The sequence below is a fragment of the Balaenoptera physalus genome (assembly GCF_965194825.1).
Source record: "Balaenoptera physalus genome assembly, chromosome: 15".
NCBI lineage: Eukaryota > Metazoa > Chordata > Mammalia > Artiodactyla > Balaenopteridae > Balaenoptera > Balaenoptera physalus.
The window spans coordinates 17,896,972-17,914,623 of NC_138894.1; the positions used below are offsets into that span (position 1 = coordinate 17,896,972).

At 40.6% G+C, this 17,652-nt stretch overlaps 1 protein-coding gene across 1 annotated transcript in view; it reads left to right on the forward strand.

The window, feature by feature from the left end:
- Positions 1-328: 328 nt before the first annotated feature.
- The window catches only part of SUCLG1 (succinate-CoA ligase GDP/ADP-forming subunit alpha), a 33,693-nt gene continuing 16,369 nt past the window's right edge, over positions 329-17,652 (forward strand). The window contains exons 1-3 of the mRNA XM_082425933.1: positions 329-476; positions 10,014-10,117; positions 15,067-15,183. Of these exons, the coding sequence (XP_082282059.1) occupies positions 380-476; positions 10,014-10,117; positions 15,067-15,183 (318 nt within the window). The 5' untranslated portion in view covers positions 329-379. The remainder of the gene's footprint in view (positions 477-10,013; positions 10,118-15,066; positions 15,184-17,652) is intronic.

A 17,652-nucleotide genomic window follows, 5' to 3' on the forward strand; every position in this document is an offset into this window, starting at 1 on the left:
GACACCGCATCCCCTGGGTTTGACTCAATCTTTCCTCCTTCTAGTCCCTTCCCGGAGGCCCCCGTTTAAACTACTAACAAGTTGAGGCCATCGAACTACATTTCCCACAATACCCCGCGCCGGCCGGCCACAGTGGGGTTTCCCTTGAGCTGCCGTTGTTAGTAATGTTGAATCAAAACCACGTTTCCGGGGAAGAGACGAGCTATTGTCTACTTCTTCGTTAAGATGTCCTTTTTCTCCTCCACCTGCGAGACCCAGCGTTGGGTGAAGACATCTCTGCGGAGGGACATTCATTCCGGCGAACGCTCTGGCCACCCACTTCCTCCTCTCGCCTCGGCCCCGGCCGGGTTTCCCGGGGGCCTGGGAGTGTCATTGGCGGATGACCGCAGCCCTCGCCGCTGCCCCTGCTGCTGCGACCATGACTTCTGGCAGCGGCGGCCTCGCCGCCGCCCGCCTCCTGTCCCGCGCTTTCCTCCGTGAGTCCGGCCGGGGCTCTGTCCTCCAAGCCTCCGCGAGTTCCCGGCCCCCCGGGCCCGGCGTCCTAATCTAGGACGCGGCTGGGCCCTCTGGGGCCGGACCTCGGCGGGGGTCCCAAGTCGGGGACCCTCTGGGATGGAGGGAGCTTTGCTGGATATGTGGGGCGGGGGCCTGGCTTATGCAGCTGGCGGGCAGGGACGTTGAGTGGCTGAGCCAGGATTCGGATCTGGGAGCCCTGCAGATCCGGGGGCACACCCTTGATCCCACGGTGATGAGTGGCGGCGGGATGGGGGCGGCATCTAGACAGGTTCTTTTGGGGCGTGAGACGTGAGGTGGTCCAGGATGAACTCAGCTGGGAGGGTGAGTGGGTTGAGAGGTAGGGGGAGGATATCAGTAGGAAATTGGAGGATGAGGCTGAGCCTTGTACAGGACGGTTGTACACTTTTAATTGTCCTTTCCGTAGACTGTAGGGTGAATCTCCGGAAGGGTGCACAGCCCAGAAAACTCCTAGAAGCTTAGGGTTGGCTGGGACCTTAACCAACTTATTTGTAATGTCTCCATCAGGCGGTGTGAATTCTTCAGTTCCTGAAAACTTAACACCCAAGCTTGCTAGTAACGCTGACTGCTGAAAATTCTTGCTGTGTTCAAAGTCTCTGTGTTTGTTAGGTAGGTTGTGTAGGAAAAGACTTTGGAACCGGCCACATCAGGGTTTGAAGTCTGGCTAGTCCTGTACAGTCTATGTAATAACTCTGGGGGATGTTTCTAAATCTATTTTTCAATTTCTGTGTCACGTACCATGAAAACATTACCATATTTTAATGAATCTGAGACACCATCACTTGTAAGATGCACTGCTGTTGGGTCTACCACTAAAAGTGGGAAATGATTGCTAATTAAAATTGTGACACACCATTGGTTATCAGTTGCATCCAGATTTAAGAAATGTTTAAAAAAATGAAACAAATGTGCATCCTAGAAATGATGAAGTAGAGGATGATCTGGGTTCACCATGCAGAATAAGTGAAACAATTTATATAAAGCACCTGGAATGTAATAGACAGTCAACCGAAGTTAGTTTTCTTCTCCCTCCCTTTCTTCTGCTTTGCTTCTAATTCTACTGCTGCTACTGAATATTGGATGAGACATAGTTTATTTCTTGAGAAGATTACATTTTAAAAGTGTACAACGATGACTGTACACTCTGTAGCTACACTTAGTTACCAGATCACTTGAGGACAAACCTTAGCAAGTAGGAAGAAGGTGGGTTTATTTGGGAAAGTTTTCTGGAGATTTTTATTATATAATTTAAAGGATAATTTAGTATGTTGTAGGCAGAAGGAGAAAAGGGATTAGTTATACCGATGTCTTTTTCTTCTGGGGTCTTGCTTGTCTGAATTTCTGAAAAATCCTTTGCTGTCTTAGGAGCAGAGTCTAGAGAAGAAAGAAAGAGTGTCTAAAAGATCAGGATCTTGAATCCACCCTTAGCAATACTTAACAATCCTGTTCTCACATAACTGGAACTTCTTTATTCCTAGACTCTCAGGATCCTGAGGCCTTAAGAGGTCATCTAGTTTAGCTTCTGTTGCGGGAGTGGCCTTGAATTATCCTAGTCACGTGATTACCCTGTCACTAATGGTTTGAGAGGTCTGAGATCTAAACCAAGGTATCTCTTATATTAGAGAGGTTACAAACTCTAGGGTTAATGTTCAAAAACCTCTAAATCTCCCAAATCTTTTTCCCATGCCACATTTCTAAGCCCATTTCCACTCGCAGTAGAAAAACCGCAGCCACAACAGTATCACCTTGCAAACTTCTTTTAAAGGCAGTCACAAATTATTTAGTCTCTGAGGTTAGTAATAGAACTAGAGTTGCTAGGGAGTTTTGTCCCCTTTATTCTCTTAAGTTTTAATTGTTAGTACATTTTGTGCTGAAGGTCTTAAGTGTTGCAATGTTGATTTGAGTTAGGAAAAAACCCCAAACACTTGTAGATGCCTTCCGGAGACCTGTTGGGGGCAGCTTAGAATATTTATCAATAGAAATTACTGAACCAAAAAAACCAGTTCTTAGGAAAAAAGAGAAAGAACCCAGTTGAAGTGGGGAGAGAAAATAAAATGAAAAATGAGAAAGATTTCTTCCATGAGAAAGCTTAAGGATTTTATAAGCACCTTTGAAACTGAAATAGTGAAACTTTTCAAGAAGTATGAGGTAGTGCAAGGTTGCTTTAAACATAAGCCAGTAGTTCCTGTAAGTTGGATCTTTGAGAATAAATAGGGAACAAGAGCTAGTATTTTTTATTTTTATTGAGGTATAATTGACGTAAAACATTATATTAGTTTTAGGTGTACAACCTAATATTTTGATATTTGTATGTATCGTAATATCTATCTGTCTATTGTGATATCTATCACCATACATAATTACACATTTTTATTTCTTGTGATGAGAACTTTTAAGATCTGCTCTCTTTTAGCTACTTTCAAATGTGCAATATAGTATTATTAACTATAGTCACCATGCTGTACATTACATCCTCATGACTTATTTTATAAGTGGAAGTTTGTACCATTCGACCCTCTTTAGCCACTTGCCCCCCTCCCTCAACTCTGGCAGCCACCAATCTGTTTTCTTTACATGTGAGCTCAGGTTTTGTGTTTTTCTTTCTTTTTTTTTTTAGATTCCACATATAAGTGAGATCATACAGTATTTGTCTTTCTCTGCCTGACTTATTTTACTTTGGGTAATGCCCCCAAGGTCCATGTGTGTTGTCACAAATGGCAAGATTTTCTCTTTTTATGGCTGAATAATATTCCATATTGTGTGTCTGTGTGTGCATATTAATAAATATACCACGTTTTCTTTATCCATTCTTCTATCGATGGACACTTAGGTTGTTTCCATATCTTGGCTATTGTAAATAGTGCTGCAGTGAACGTGGGACTTCTTTTCAAGAGGGTTTTCATTTCCTTCAGATAAATACTTGGAAGTGGAATTGCTGGATCATATGACAGTTCTATTTTTAATACCTTGAGGAACCTCAGTACTGTTTTCCATAGTGACTGCACCAATAACATTCCTACTAAAGGCACACAGGGGTTTCCTTTCTCCATATCCTCACCAACACTTATTATTTCTTGTCTTTTTGATAATAGCCATTCTAACAGGTGTGAAGTGAAATCTCAGTGTGGTTTTGATTTGTGTTTCCCTGATGATTAGTGATGTTGAGCACTTCTTCATGTACCTGGCCATCTGTATGTATTCTTTGGAAAAACGTCTATTCAAGAGCCAGTATTTTTGAACTTCAGAATTACGGTGTTTTGATGCCAAAAAGTGAACCTTACATGCCAGTTGGTCCCATGCCTTTGTTTGTCAGAAGGGGAAATTAGCCCCAAAAGTTTCCTAGCCAATATCAGAATGGGTACTAGAGCTCAGGTCTTCTGACTCTGCAGTGTCCTTTCTACTAAATACATGCTGGGTGATACTCTGAGCCTTCTTTTTTTGAAGCTCTGATTTTTGTTTTTCTTTGGCATCCTCATTGGTTTGTTGAGAAGGTTACTACTCAGCTCAAAGGTGTCACCTGACTTTTCCATGTGTTTGCCAAGTTGTGTAAGACTGTTTTTGGAATCCGGAAGACATTTAGAAGTGTAGCATGGAAACGGGGACCCTCAATAGTGATGTTTCTGATACCTGGTATCTCTTGTCATTGCATCCAAGAACCAAATCTTTATTCCAGAAATACAAAATGGCCTCGATCTAAATATATCAATGTAGCCATGAGAAAGTGACTAGATTTTCTGACCTCAAACTTGTTTTTCCATAAAAACTTAATTGGGGATGTTAAAAATAATTTCTCTAAGTATAGGGGAAGAATTTCATTTCACCAAAGGACAGGCATTTTGTTGCCATAGACCTACATTTTTGTACATTATAACATTTCTGAAATTGGGATGTATCTTATAATTGATGGTATCTTACAGTAAATTGGCAGCATTTTTTTCATACTAGTGCTTAATAGTGCTTCTTAAAATCAGTGGTGTTTTAGATTTGATGAAATATGATACTTAGAGCCAATTACACTTCATTTGTAAGTAAATACTGAATGAATATATAATTTCGCATCTGAATGGTGGATTGTTTGGGGTTTGGAAGTAAGTGGCTGCTGAGCTACTCTGCTATACTTTAAGGTCCTGTAGGTAAGGACCCCAATAACCTGCAGATTATATATGCATAATACATATGATGAATAAGTATACATTTGTTAAAATCAGGAATACATGCAGGAATAAGTGAGTAACAAGGACATAGTTTGAGAGGGGAGTTGGAGGAGTATTTTCATGAACAGTCTCAGGTTACTGGTTAAGAGCACGGTACTGGCCACACAATGCCATCTGTGGTTTGAGTCCCATCCGGGCAGGTGCTTTTTGGCCACAGCTTGCATCCACCCTGCAGCCATCTTGCAAATGGTGTGGTTGCTCTCTGCAGGGGAGAGGACTCTGCATGTGGCTGACCGATACAAGTTTCTCTCTCAGATTACTCAGTCCCTTTACTTCACAGCCTTTATTACAGTTGGCACTTCTGTGGTTTTGCGTTTCTTTGTTTAATGTTTAGCTGTCTTACTGGGCAGGAAGCTTCACGTGGGCCTCAGTCCATCTTGTTTACCCCTGAACCCCTTGTGTCTGGCAGACATCCTGGCACAGTGAACATCTCAAAGCAGTTTGGTCTTTTCATTCTATGTCAGTAATAAATAGCTAATAGTGAAATAGCTAAGTACTATTCTGCATGCTCTATATATTATTAACTCATCTAATTCTCATATGGCCTGTGAGGTACATAATATTATTATCCCCATTTTTACAGTGTGGATGCACCTTTAAAAATGTTTTAGATGGTAAAAATTTACTAGTGTATGTGTACCTACTATATGTTATATGTAGACATGGATTGGTATATTTATACATAAACATGTATAGGATATGCATGAGACATAAAACACTTCTGATTGGACTTATTTGATTTTAAAATATGAATTGTATGTTCTCTCTTTTTAGGAAATGATTGACTTTTGTGCTTAGATAGGATGTGAACCTGGTTTAGGGAGTGTAGCCGGCACTTTGCTACCCAGGTTACAGGCGTCATCTCATATCAACATCACAGCCTCCTCGTGAGCAGCTGTGATTCCACTTACAGAAGGGAAGACCAAGGTCAAGGGAGATCAAAAGACCTGCCCCCTAAACTCAAGCCCAGGCCTGTCTGGTTCCTGGGCTATGCTTTCAGCTGCTTGAGATGCAGTCCCAAGGTTAGGCTAGCCTATTTAGAAGAACCTGAAGAGAAGGTGACTCCACCCACATTCTCTGGAGATGACCCAAAGCCTTCACCACTGGGAAATTCTGCCTGGTGGCCGACTTCGGGCCTTCCTGCTGCCCTAATATTTAATTAAAAATACTCATTTTCTTAATATTAGTGAAGTCAGATATCACGTCATATGTCGATTTACCATTTATCCATCACCAGTTGTGTTTCTTGTTTATGGCCCTTGTCCATTTTTCTGTTCGGCTTTGGTCCCCTCCGTCCTGTTGGCCCCTGGTGTTGCTCAGGTTGCTAAGGTTGTCCTCCTTGCCTGTTAAGTGTTATGAACACACTGTCCTGGTCTGTCACTGCCTTTACCTCTGACTGCTGTGTTTTGCTTTAGGTTCTTTTCTTCTGTAGTGAAATAGTCCATTTGTATTACATTACTGCTTCCTGGATTTCATTTGTTAAAAAAAAAGAAAAAAAGCATGGAATTTGTACTACATTGATACAGCTTTGACAATTGCTAGTAGCATTTAGGGCTGGACTCTTTGTATGAATTTTTGGGAAACCAATAATCTTTGCATGTACAAAAATAGATGTAGATTTTGTTCCCCTCTTTCCTGATAATGGAAGTTCAAGATAGACATTTTTCCACTTCACACAAAAAGAGATGGAACTTCTGATATTTATATGTGTTTCTTCTCATAGATCCTCTCTCTTGTCCTGAAATTCAGTCAAACATTTCCTGCGCACCTACTCCGTAAGGTGCTGTACCGTATGCCATGGGAGACACCAAGGTGTACAAGACATGGTCGTTACACTCATGGAATTTATAGTTAGAAGTTCTGAAAGTATTTAGATGAGACTTAGAATAATCTTGAAAGAAAACTTAGCCTGAAATAATTTTACTTAGCAATAATGCAGTAAAGAAAGGAACAGAATGTGTGCACTCTTCAGTGTGCAGGTGTGGTGCTTATGATTAGATACCACATGAAAGTGTTCACATTTTCCATTCTTCTTAATCTCAGATCCCCTACAAACCCCCCATTATATTCACAAGTCATGAATGTGATGTGAAGATTTAAAGATTCCTCACTGTACAATGTTTTATTTAAATGTGAACTCATATGAATTAATGCAAGAGAAATTCTCAGGAGGTTGAGTACATTGACTCTGATTGAAAGGTGAGAAATATTTGTAAGATGGTTTGGCCACTAACGTATGTCCTGTGTTCAAGGTTTTTTTTTTTTTTTAGGAAATAGCTTACTGTAGTTATTTGGTGGTTTTGTCATAGAGATCAGGTTTGTGTTTAAAACCAAAATGTGATTGGGCTTCTTTAAGCAGTGGACAGACAATTGAAGATTAGTACTTAAACCACTTTACATTCTCAGCAGAGGTAGAATAGGCTTTTTTTTTTTTTTAAATTCAGGCATTTGATTGCTAATTTGGATGGAGAAGAAATCAAACAGGGAAAGAAAATGACCAGTCTGACGGATTTAATATTTACAGCAGCTGGTAGTTTGCTGGATTAGAGAGTGGTGGGATTGTGGGAGGGAAGGTGAAGCGGTGCAGAGGTGGGGATGAGGAGAGGCTGCTTTCGCTGGGGAGCCTCCAACCTGTGATTCTGGGCTTGGATTATCTGTGGTGGGGAAGAATAAGGAAAATGACATAAGTGACTTAAAATTTGGTGAGTTTCACTTGGAGTAGAAACATATTTTGCATTATTTCTGTCTGAGTGGAAACAAATGGCAAAAGAGAAAGAATTTCCTTGATTCTCTGATGTCACCAGTGGTAAGACTTACAATTGATTTGATAACAGTATTACCCTAAATAGGGCCACCAGTTGTTACCTGTGTCACGGTGGCATGGAGTGGCACGTGTCTGGGGTCCTCCTCACAGCCCTGGCAACTGGGAGAGAGTGCATGGTGTAAAGGGCCGGAGATCGGGCAGATTCGTCTTCCAGTGTCTGGAATTAAAAAGGCATTTATGGTGATTATGGAGCACCATGGCTTGCTGGGTGCCTCAGGTTTTCCTCTGGGTTTCGTAAGTGCTTGATTCTAGCATCCTCTCATTTCAGTACCAGTGACACCTTGTCTGGCATTGTACAGCTTTCTCGTTGGGGCAGAATGTGGTCAGGAATTTCATTTCCTTATCTTTGAACATGTATTTTGGGGTTGGCTCAAAGGTGATGATAATCTATTAGTTCTAGCTTACCTGAAGCCTAGGTATGGGCTCATACAGTAGATGGGAAGAGCACATGCACACACATATGCATGATAAATCTCCCAAGATCCATTTCACTAGCTGCTGTAGAACGTCAGGGTCATTGTACAAGTTGAGCAATACCAGAGGGCCACAAGGCTGTCTGGTAGGTGAGCTGCTATTCGTCATACTTGGCGGATGTAGTTTGTATGAGCACCAGAGTTCTGGTGCTGTGAAGTCTTGAGCTCCATAGAGTTGATCCAGGAGGTCTGGAGTAGGAGAAGGAATAGGAGAAGGTAGTGATAGGAGTTGTTCTGGTATTGAGGCCATGCTTTATGAATGTAGACAGACCTGTGCTTTCTCAGGGCGACAGGGCCACTTCTGCCCCATGGAAGAAGAATTGAACTGTCTGATGTCTCCTTTGTTAAGGTAGAGTGTAAGAGTACTTGTGGAGGACTAAACTTTACCTTCAAAAAGCAAGTATTTCCTTTTATCAAGTATGGGCTCCAGATGTCCTGATCTTATTTGCTCTTGTAATCAAATCTTGTACCTTTCCTGTCTGGAAACTCCTAATAGATGGACTATTTATTGAATATTCCAGGAGTGGGAGGGACTGTTGGGCAAGTCCTGACAAGAATAGCAGAGGGGAGTAAAGCTCTTCCACAGGTATTGTGGTTCTGTGTCTCCAGCTGGGAGAACTGGGAGCCAAGGGCAAGCACTGGCTAGGGTGGGCTCTCAGGCCACAGTTCCTGTCGTAGTGTTCACTGGCCCAGGTTAAGGTGCTTAGCTGCGCTCACTGGGCCAGGACTTGACCCTCAGTGCTCCCTCAGGGTCCCTTGTTCAGCAGAGTCTAGGCCAAGATTGCAGCTGATCTGTGTGCACATAGAATACTTCTCTCCTGGTTGGTCAGGGCAGATTCCGGGCCTGTCTCTTCCTTAGAGGTACAGGGGACTACAAAATTCAAAGTTGTTGGAAGCTGAGGTCAGTACGTGAGTTGAAGATGAATCAAGGGGTGTTCAAAGGGCCAGAAGCAGATCAGTTACGGAATCTGAGATCTGAGGATTTAGGAGGGTATGAGCAGTGATTCAGGACAAAAAGCATTGAGTGGACCCTGGACAAATTTATGATGAGGTATTCTTTTCTGGGCCTAGCTTTCATGGGCTACCTTAGTGGTAGGTGCTGGCACTTTGAAAGGGCCAGGAATGGACCACAGAGACAGCAGGTTGGGATTCTAATGGGGGTTTAGAAGGTAGCCCACATAAATCATCTGTGCTCTACTTTCTGCTGATATTTGAAATATGGGGAGCTGGCTTTAGGAGCTACTTAAGATTTCTCAGTTTTCACTGAGGTAATAGTTTGCTGACAATAACTTAGATATTTTTTACATGTTTCTCCCTCATCTACTTTTCCTATTTATTTTATTTTCCCTATTTCCTTTATATGTGAGGTCTTGAGACTTAATCAGAAGAGACCAAATTAAGTAATTTTGGATTATATTTTAGACAAGTTTTATTCTATGACTTAACATTTAATGTTAATATTATTACTGGGGAATGAGTTGCAAAGTAGTTCTTAGTAATTCTGACAAAGTTTGCCTCTTAGCTCATCTTTTGCGTATAGATGTTGGGCTTAAAAATATTGGGTCAAATGGGGAAAGCATGTGGCTGTTTAGTAAACATTATTAGTAAGAGTGATACCTAGTTTTTAGTTCCTGGATTTAATTTGAGCTGTTTATGTGAGCCCCTGGTTTCTTTCTGAGGAAGAAAAATTATAAACTTAACCTTTTCTTTCTCAGTTCAGAAAAAGCTACAAAATTGTGGTTCTCAGTAAAGAGGGGATTCTGGAGACTAGAACAGTATCTTTTTTTGTTTGTTTCTTTAATCAGTTTTTGTATTTAATACATCTTATTTAAAAAGTGACATTTAAAGTTGCCATTATCACAAGATAGCTCCTGAATTAGAGGATATTTTTTTTTTTGTCACCAGGTTAAATTCATAGTCCAAAAGTTTGGAAAAATTGTAATGTGTCATATTTTCTTTACTTTTCAGTGCAACAGAATGGAATTCGGCATTGCTCCTATACAGCTTCCAGGAAGCATCTCTATGTTGATAAAGATACGAAGGTTATTTGCCAGGGTTTCACTGGTAAACAGGTATGTGTATCAAGACTTTTTAAAAGATGTATATTAGAGATACAAAAACATTGAATTATTTTCTATTGTTTTGAAGTCACAAAAGTTATAATACAGTTTGTAGCAGAAGAGTATACAGTACAGCAATGGAGTTATACCTCAGGAGGGGGTTAGGTGCTATAGTCAGCCTCTAAGATGAAAATTGTATTTAATGTTACCTTGAAAATCCCTCCCTAGGAGTACAGTATTATGTTGGAAACCCACATATTTTCTTTCAGCAAGTAAAACACAACTGGTTTTTCTCCAACATTGGAACAGATCACTGTTTCTTTAATTAAGCACTAGGTAAGGCCGATGGCTTGTGTTTAGGCCTTGTACAAAAAAAATTCGCAGCTAAGCACAGATCAGTGTGGGGAAATGCTCAAACCCAGAGAGGCTCATGGGAACTGTGATGGGCAGAGGAAGTAGTACATTGATTTTTCCCATCTTGTACTCTCTGGGCAAATGGTCTTCAGGGGAATAGCAGGCAAAATAGCCTGAAGTATTTCATTTATATTCATTCTCTCTTCCTATCCTCTGCCTACATCATAGAATATACGTAAGTTTAAATATAACTGTGATGTGATTCCACAAAAAAATGCAACAAGAATCTCCTGTCCTTCCTTCCTACCATTCTACTGCTCTGGAATTCCTTCTGATAACAAGTTGACATGTATCCTTCCAGATATTTTTCTTGCTCATACAAACATATGTACACTTATATAATGGGCATTCTACAGAGTTTGTTTTACAGAACACTCTCTCTCTCCCTCTCTCTCTCTCTCTCTCTATGTGTGTGTGTGTGTGTATATATATACACACACACACACATATATATATAAACGAATTATACAGTATATAATATATATCATACATATATGTCTGTTAAATTGATTCCTAAAAGTAAAAATGGGTGTCAAAGTTTCTGTGTATTTAAAATTTTAACAGCTATTGCTAAGTTGCCCTTTAAAACATTTGTACACATTTATGGTTTCACCATAGTAGATGCACAGATTTTTTTTTTTAAATGAGGGAATACTACCAAATCAATTAGAAGATAGCCATCAGCCTTAACCCAAAGTATCCCTTCCTTCATTATTAAAGGAGATATGGCAAAATAAAAGCGATTAATGATTTTTGTGTAATTTAAAAGTTAATGGTTTTTCTATGATTAAAAGAATTATCACGTCCATTCTGCAGTGTTTTGGTGATCTAGAGCAAGAGTTGGCAAGTGTATTCTGTAAAGACAAGATTGTAAGCATTTTAGGCTTAAAAGGCCATGCAGTCTCTGTTACAGCTACTTGGTAGTATTGGAACAGCAAAAGCAGCCATAGGTAATATGTCAGTGAATGGGTATGCCAGTAAAACTTAATTCACAAAACCAATGGCAAGTCAAGTCCTTCAGGCCATACTTTACTAACCCCTGATCTAGAGGATGATACCTAAATATCCAGAATTCTATAACTTTTGTTTTTAAAGTACTTAGGAATTGCTTTAAAATTTTGTAGTTCTTTTTTTAAAAATGAATTTGATTAGAAGGTTGTTCATGTGAAATGTCCTTTTGCTTCCTGAATTTTTTTTGAAATAACTGGGCACAAAAATGTGAATTGCAGTGGACCTTTCTTCTTTTTCTCCCATTCCTCTACTGTCTTAAAAAAAAAATCCACTGTCAACGAAAACAGAAACACCCCAAACTTTGAAATTTTGTTCATAGGTAAAATTGGTTTACTTATTCTGATAGCCGTATGTTTTATGAATATCATTTCCACATGTATACCTTCTAAAGAAAGTTGATGGTCATCTAAGATATGAAGTACATTTTATCATTCCTCTGCCAATTAAAATCATATTTAGTCCCTTTTTGGATAGATGTTAATTTTATTAGCATATAATCAAATGTTTGATTAACCCAAATTCTCCACCTAAGTTTATTATGTATGATTTTGTTTTTCTGTTTACTAAGCTTTATACAATCCTACAACATTTTAACCTCTGACCTTTTTTTTAAGAACCATTGTCCATGCTATAAGCACTATTTGGAACTGTCTCTGCTTCATAAATTAGATGATGATTTGCCTAAATATTGAAATCCAAGGTTGGTTTCAGTGTCTCTGAGTTACTGGCAAGTACACTATTTCTCATTCACTTGTTTTTAGAGTAATTGGGAGCCTTAATTGTCTCAGATTTGTTGGTTTTAAGTTTCTGTTTATAGACGTAACGATGAGGTCTGAAATTTAGAGTTTATCTCTGTAGAGAATCTGCATTTTGTCTCATTAGTTCTTTTTTTTTCAGTGTACACATTGTTCCACATATGAGTGAGGAATATTTGTATTTCAGAGCAAATCCCAAAAATGCAGATTTCCAGTGGGTGGTATTTCTTGAACTGGCTGTTATGAGCTGCTAAAAACTATCACTATTCTTAACTGTGCACTGGATGGTGATAATGGGAAAATTACGGGAAAGAAGCTTATTAACGGGAAATGTTATCCCTGTTTAAGCACTACATTAGGACTAAAAATTTGTCCATTGGAATTTATGTAACAGTGTGGTAGTCTAGGGTAGTGCTTCTCTAACTATCTGGAATGAAAGACCAGTTTGGGTGTGTCTTTGTTTTATCACCAATCTAATGCAAATGAATACTTTTTACAAAATACTGTAAAAGTCATAGCAATATCATATTGCTATAAAAGTCTGCAAACATTCTCACTTATTTTTGTTTTCTTTATTAGATTTTTCTTTTTTTTTTTGGTCATTCTTTTTTCGTTTTGCGTTTATCTCACTGCAGACCCGTTAGCATCTACAGATGACACTTTGAATGGCACTTCTCTAAAGAGAGAGCACTGATCTGAGGTCCTTTCCAAAACTCCATCACTGACTTAAGATAAGTCAGTTAACATGCTTGGGACTAAGTTTCCTGTTTTGAAAAATGAAGACGTTGAATTAAGAAATAGAACTTGAGTAGTTGAGTCAGCATTTTCTGGTCCCTGTAGAATGACCGCATAGATCCACTCAGTTTTCAACAACTACTTATTGAGTGCCTACTGTATGTAATGTGTTGCTTTAGGTGCCATCTCTCAGTGAACAAAGTAGATAGAAATCATTGCCTTCATGGAGTGGCGGGGGAGAGAAACAAAATCAATGAGTAAATTATGTGGTACGTTAGAAAGTATAAGTGCTGTGGAAAAACTAAACCAGAGAAGGGAGGTGTCTGTATGTGTGTGGGGTTGTGGTGGCAGTTACGGTGGATGTTCAGGGGAAGCCTGACCTCTGAGTCAAGTTCTAAAGGAGCTGTGGGGTGAGTCAAGTGGATGTCTAGGGGAAGCGTGTTCCAGCCAGAGGGGACAGTGAGGCCAGGAGGTGGGAACGTGCCTGCTGTGTGTGGCAGCCCCAAGGCCGGCATGACTGGAGTAGAATGAGCGATGGGAGAACAGTGGGTGAAGCGAGCTCGGGCCGTTGAGGGGTTCTGATGTGAGGAGGCAGCTTGAATACTGACTTGGTGGCCAGTGTGAGGAGTTTGGCTTTTGCTGTGAATGAGATGGAAAACTATTGGCAGAGTTTGATCAGAGAAGTGACATGTAACAGGATCAGTCTGGCTGCCGTGTTGAGAATAGGTTGAAAGGGAGCAAGGGCAGTACTCTGTCAAGAGTTGATGGTGACTTAGACCAAGACGGTAGCAGTAGAAGGGGTGAGATGTTGTCAGTTACGTTCTGAAGGCAGGGCAATAAGATTGACTAATGTACCCTGATTTGCGATATAAGAGAAGGAGAGAGATCAAGAATGACTTGAGTAGTTTTGGTCTGAACATCTGTTAGGAGTGGAGTTCTCATTAATTGAGATGGGGTGAACCATGGAGGGGAGTGATCAGGAGCTCGGCTTTGGGCCCATTAAGTTTGGGATGCCTCCTGGTTCTGCAAGTGGAGATGTCAGGTAGGCAGTTGGCAGTGTGAGCATGGAGTTCAAGGCAAAGGTCTCAGCTAGGTATGTGGGAGGTGTGTGTGTGTGTTTGGGAGAGGTCACCATATGGATGATATTTATTGCCATGGTGAGGGGTGAACTCACCAAGGGCACACATTTAAATGAAAAAGAGAAGTCTAGGAGGAGAAAGAAAGAGAAGAGGAAAAACAGGGAGGAGGAGCCCCAGAAGCTTAGTGAAAAAGAATCTTTCAATCCCTGGAGGTGTTTTTGGTCATCATAGCTGATTGGGGTAGGGAGGAGGGCATTGTGCTGGCATCTGCTGAGTAGAGGTAAACATTGTACAAATCACAGGACAGCCTGTCATAACAGCGCATCAGTGTGTCCAGAATGTCAGTAGTGCCGAGGTTGAGGTGGGAGAGCAAATGGATAGGGACATCCAGGATGCTGGCTGGGCAGCGTTAAAGGCTCCCTTAAGGTTTGGGATCATTAATTTAAAGTGAGACCAGTTAGCATGGTTTTATTTTATTTTTCCTCCAGCTACTGTTCAGTGGCGCATGTGCAGTCTTAGAGTAGGTGGAGAGTTGGACTTAACCAAGATTGTGATTTTGCCAGATGTGTAAGTTGAAGTGAGAGAGAGCCAAGGTGGTTTTGTGATGATAGTGATTGGCTGTGAATTTTAAACTGAGTAGAAGATGGATGTGAGGACATCAGGAGTCGAGGAACAGGTGTTCTTCTCAGGTAAACACCAGGGGGTTTCTGATCATCAACCAAATTTGAAAACAGAGTGAAAAGAGACCCCCCCTTAAAAAAAACAGTTATTTTGGCCGCGCAGAGGCCCGCTTAGCTTCAAGGGTGAAAGCTGTGTTCAATAAGGTGATGAGAACGCTTGGATATGTGTTACGGCTGTCTGCTGGGAAATACATAACCTATTTGTTTTTCTTTTCCAAGTTGCTGAAGATTGCCTTTAGGCTCCCCAGCCTGCCTTTTCTCATTAGTCTTTTGCTTTTTCCCCTCAGGGCACCTTTCATAGCCAGCAGGCATTGGAATATGGCACCAAATTAGTTGGAGGAACCACTCCAGGGAAAGGAGGCAAGACGCATCTGGGCTTACCGGTCTTCAGTACTGTGAAGGAGGTAACTAATGGGACCTGAGTTTGGCAAGAAAAGAAAAGCAGGGGAAGAGCTAGCACACCTTGGTTCAAGATCTTAATTGTCCCCCTTTTGGGAGAGTCCGTTGCTTTTTAAAATTCCAGTAACCTAGAGAAATTTGAATTGCGGTAAAAACCAGTGTGTTCACTTTAGTCAGGTAGGCTCAGGATGTTTTCTCCGCAGCCCGGGTCATCTTTGTCTGTAGGTATACATCAGCCCTTTAGGGAAGAAGTGCTGTGGCTTGGCTTCTGTTTGGCTTATTTTCCTTTCCTTACCGTTTCCTCTTCTGGGGTGTTAGAAGTGCACATGTCAGCATCCACCCCCTACCCTAATACTCGCTTCAGGTGGGTGCTTTGCCAGGCACTGTACCAGGTGCTTCGCATTCATGGCCTCATTCAGGCCGAACCACAAGCCCGAGGGAGGTGCTGTTATCATCCCCATCTTAAAGACGAGGCTGCGCTTACACAGAGCTTTCTGAGTGAGCAGGAGGGACACCTTTCACGCAACATTATTTGCCAGCACAGGCCCTGTTGTCACAGTTCAGCTTCTGACAGGAGCAGCGAGGTTGAGGGTCCTGCACATAGTCTCATGGCTGGTAAGTGGCAGACTTAGCCTGGCTCAGAGTAAGTAAGTAGTGTGTGGTGTTCCTGTGTGGAGAAACCTAGCTGTGGAGTCTGATGGACAAATCACAGAGTTCTAGTCTCTTCCCCAATTTGCTGATTTCTTAATACTTTTAAAATGATTTTAAACTAAACTTTAATCCTTCGCTACAAAGCTAGTTCCTTATTGTAAAAATTCAGATGATATAAAAGTATGTAAAGTTAAGTTTTATATAGTGTTTTCCACTTCTCAGATTTTGCTTTTATAGAGAGCTAATTTAAGCTCAGTGTGTATTCTTTCATTCGCTCTCTATACTTACATGAATATATACAAAACTAGTAGTAGTATAAAAGAAACCATAGTACAAATTCTTGGCTGTTTAATTTAAAAAATCAAGGAAATAAACTTAGTACTTGGGATTGATGTATTGATGTTAAAAAGTGTACCCCTCCTCCTCTTTATAAACATACTTCTAAGGCATGTTTTAAAGAACTGCACTTTTTACAGTACACATTTATAGATGTACTCTCTTTTTGGAATACTAACTTCTAATTGACGATAATTTGTATTCTTAATCCTAAAATGTAGAAAAAACCAAATATTCAAATTTGGAATTTTCACTTTACTTTAAACTTGGAAATAGGGTGTACTGTATACGTGTATGTGTGTTTTGAGTGTATTGTATTTTAAAGAGTAAAAAAAAATCATATATTCTGTAGAATAATCATTTAGTTTTTTTTTTTTTTTTTTGATTTGCATTTTTAGAAAAAAATCTCTCTAGGCAGATTTCTTTTGTCATGAGCCGATTTTTGCTTTCTTTTAAAAACAGTTTTCATGGCTAAGCAATTCATTTATTATTCCTTTTGATACAAATAGATATGACATTTGGAATGTAATGTAAGTTCTTTGACAGATACTGTTTCTCACCCGTTCTGCGCTTACACAGAGCTTTCTGAGTGAGCAGGAGGGACACCTTTCACGCAGCATTATTTGCCAGCACTGACCCTGTTGTCACAGTCCAGCTGCTGAAAGGATTTGTAGCCTTACGGGGTACGAACCCATGGGATGTATTGATATTTTCCATAAAATACCTACACTTGGTTCCAACCTAGCTTTTTTCCTTTGGTCCCCACTTCTCTGTTATCATCTTGAACATAGTTTTTAAAAACATTGTTTTGAATTATTTTTAACCCCTGGCAAGTCAGCATCCTTTGACTTGTTCTTCTGTCACTGTCAAGATAACCTCTTTTTATTAGGGGTGCCGTAGAGAAAGCCCCTAAGTTGCTGGGAACGTGGGGAATCATTTGGGGATGATTCTCAAAGACACTGCCTTTTACTTCTGTCCCTTCTAGTTGTACCTGTATGTTCCGTGACTTGGTTTTTGTATCCATTATGAATCCCCTGGCACAGCCTTCTAAAAAGTTTTGATTTACATCTTTGTTAAGTTACATTTTAACATTTATAGGGAGGCAGCCTGCTGTAGCTGAAAAGAACTGACGCTTTGGAATCAGATATACTTATTGTTGAATCTTGCCTGTGCCACTTCCTAGCTATGTGACCTTGTGCAAGTTATTTAGTATTTCTTGGCCTCAGCATCTTGATTTGTAGCTGGGGATGCTAAGCATGCAGGGTTGTGGTGAAGCCTTATCCGAGGCCTGTATAGAGTCTCTCTCAGGGCCTCTCACAGAATAGATGCTGCCACTCTTGGAGAGCCAGAGATCACTGACAGTCTCTGTCTTCAAGGAGCTTGCTTTCAGGAGAAGAGACATGGCCACACGTGGAGGTGGGTAGAAGGCTACATCTGTATTGATACATGTAGAGAGTATGTAAAGACCACTGAGAGAACCGTGGTCA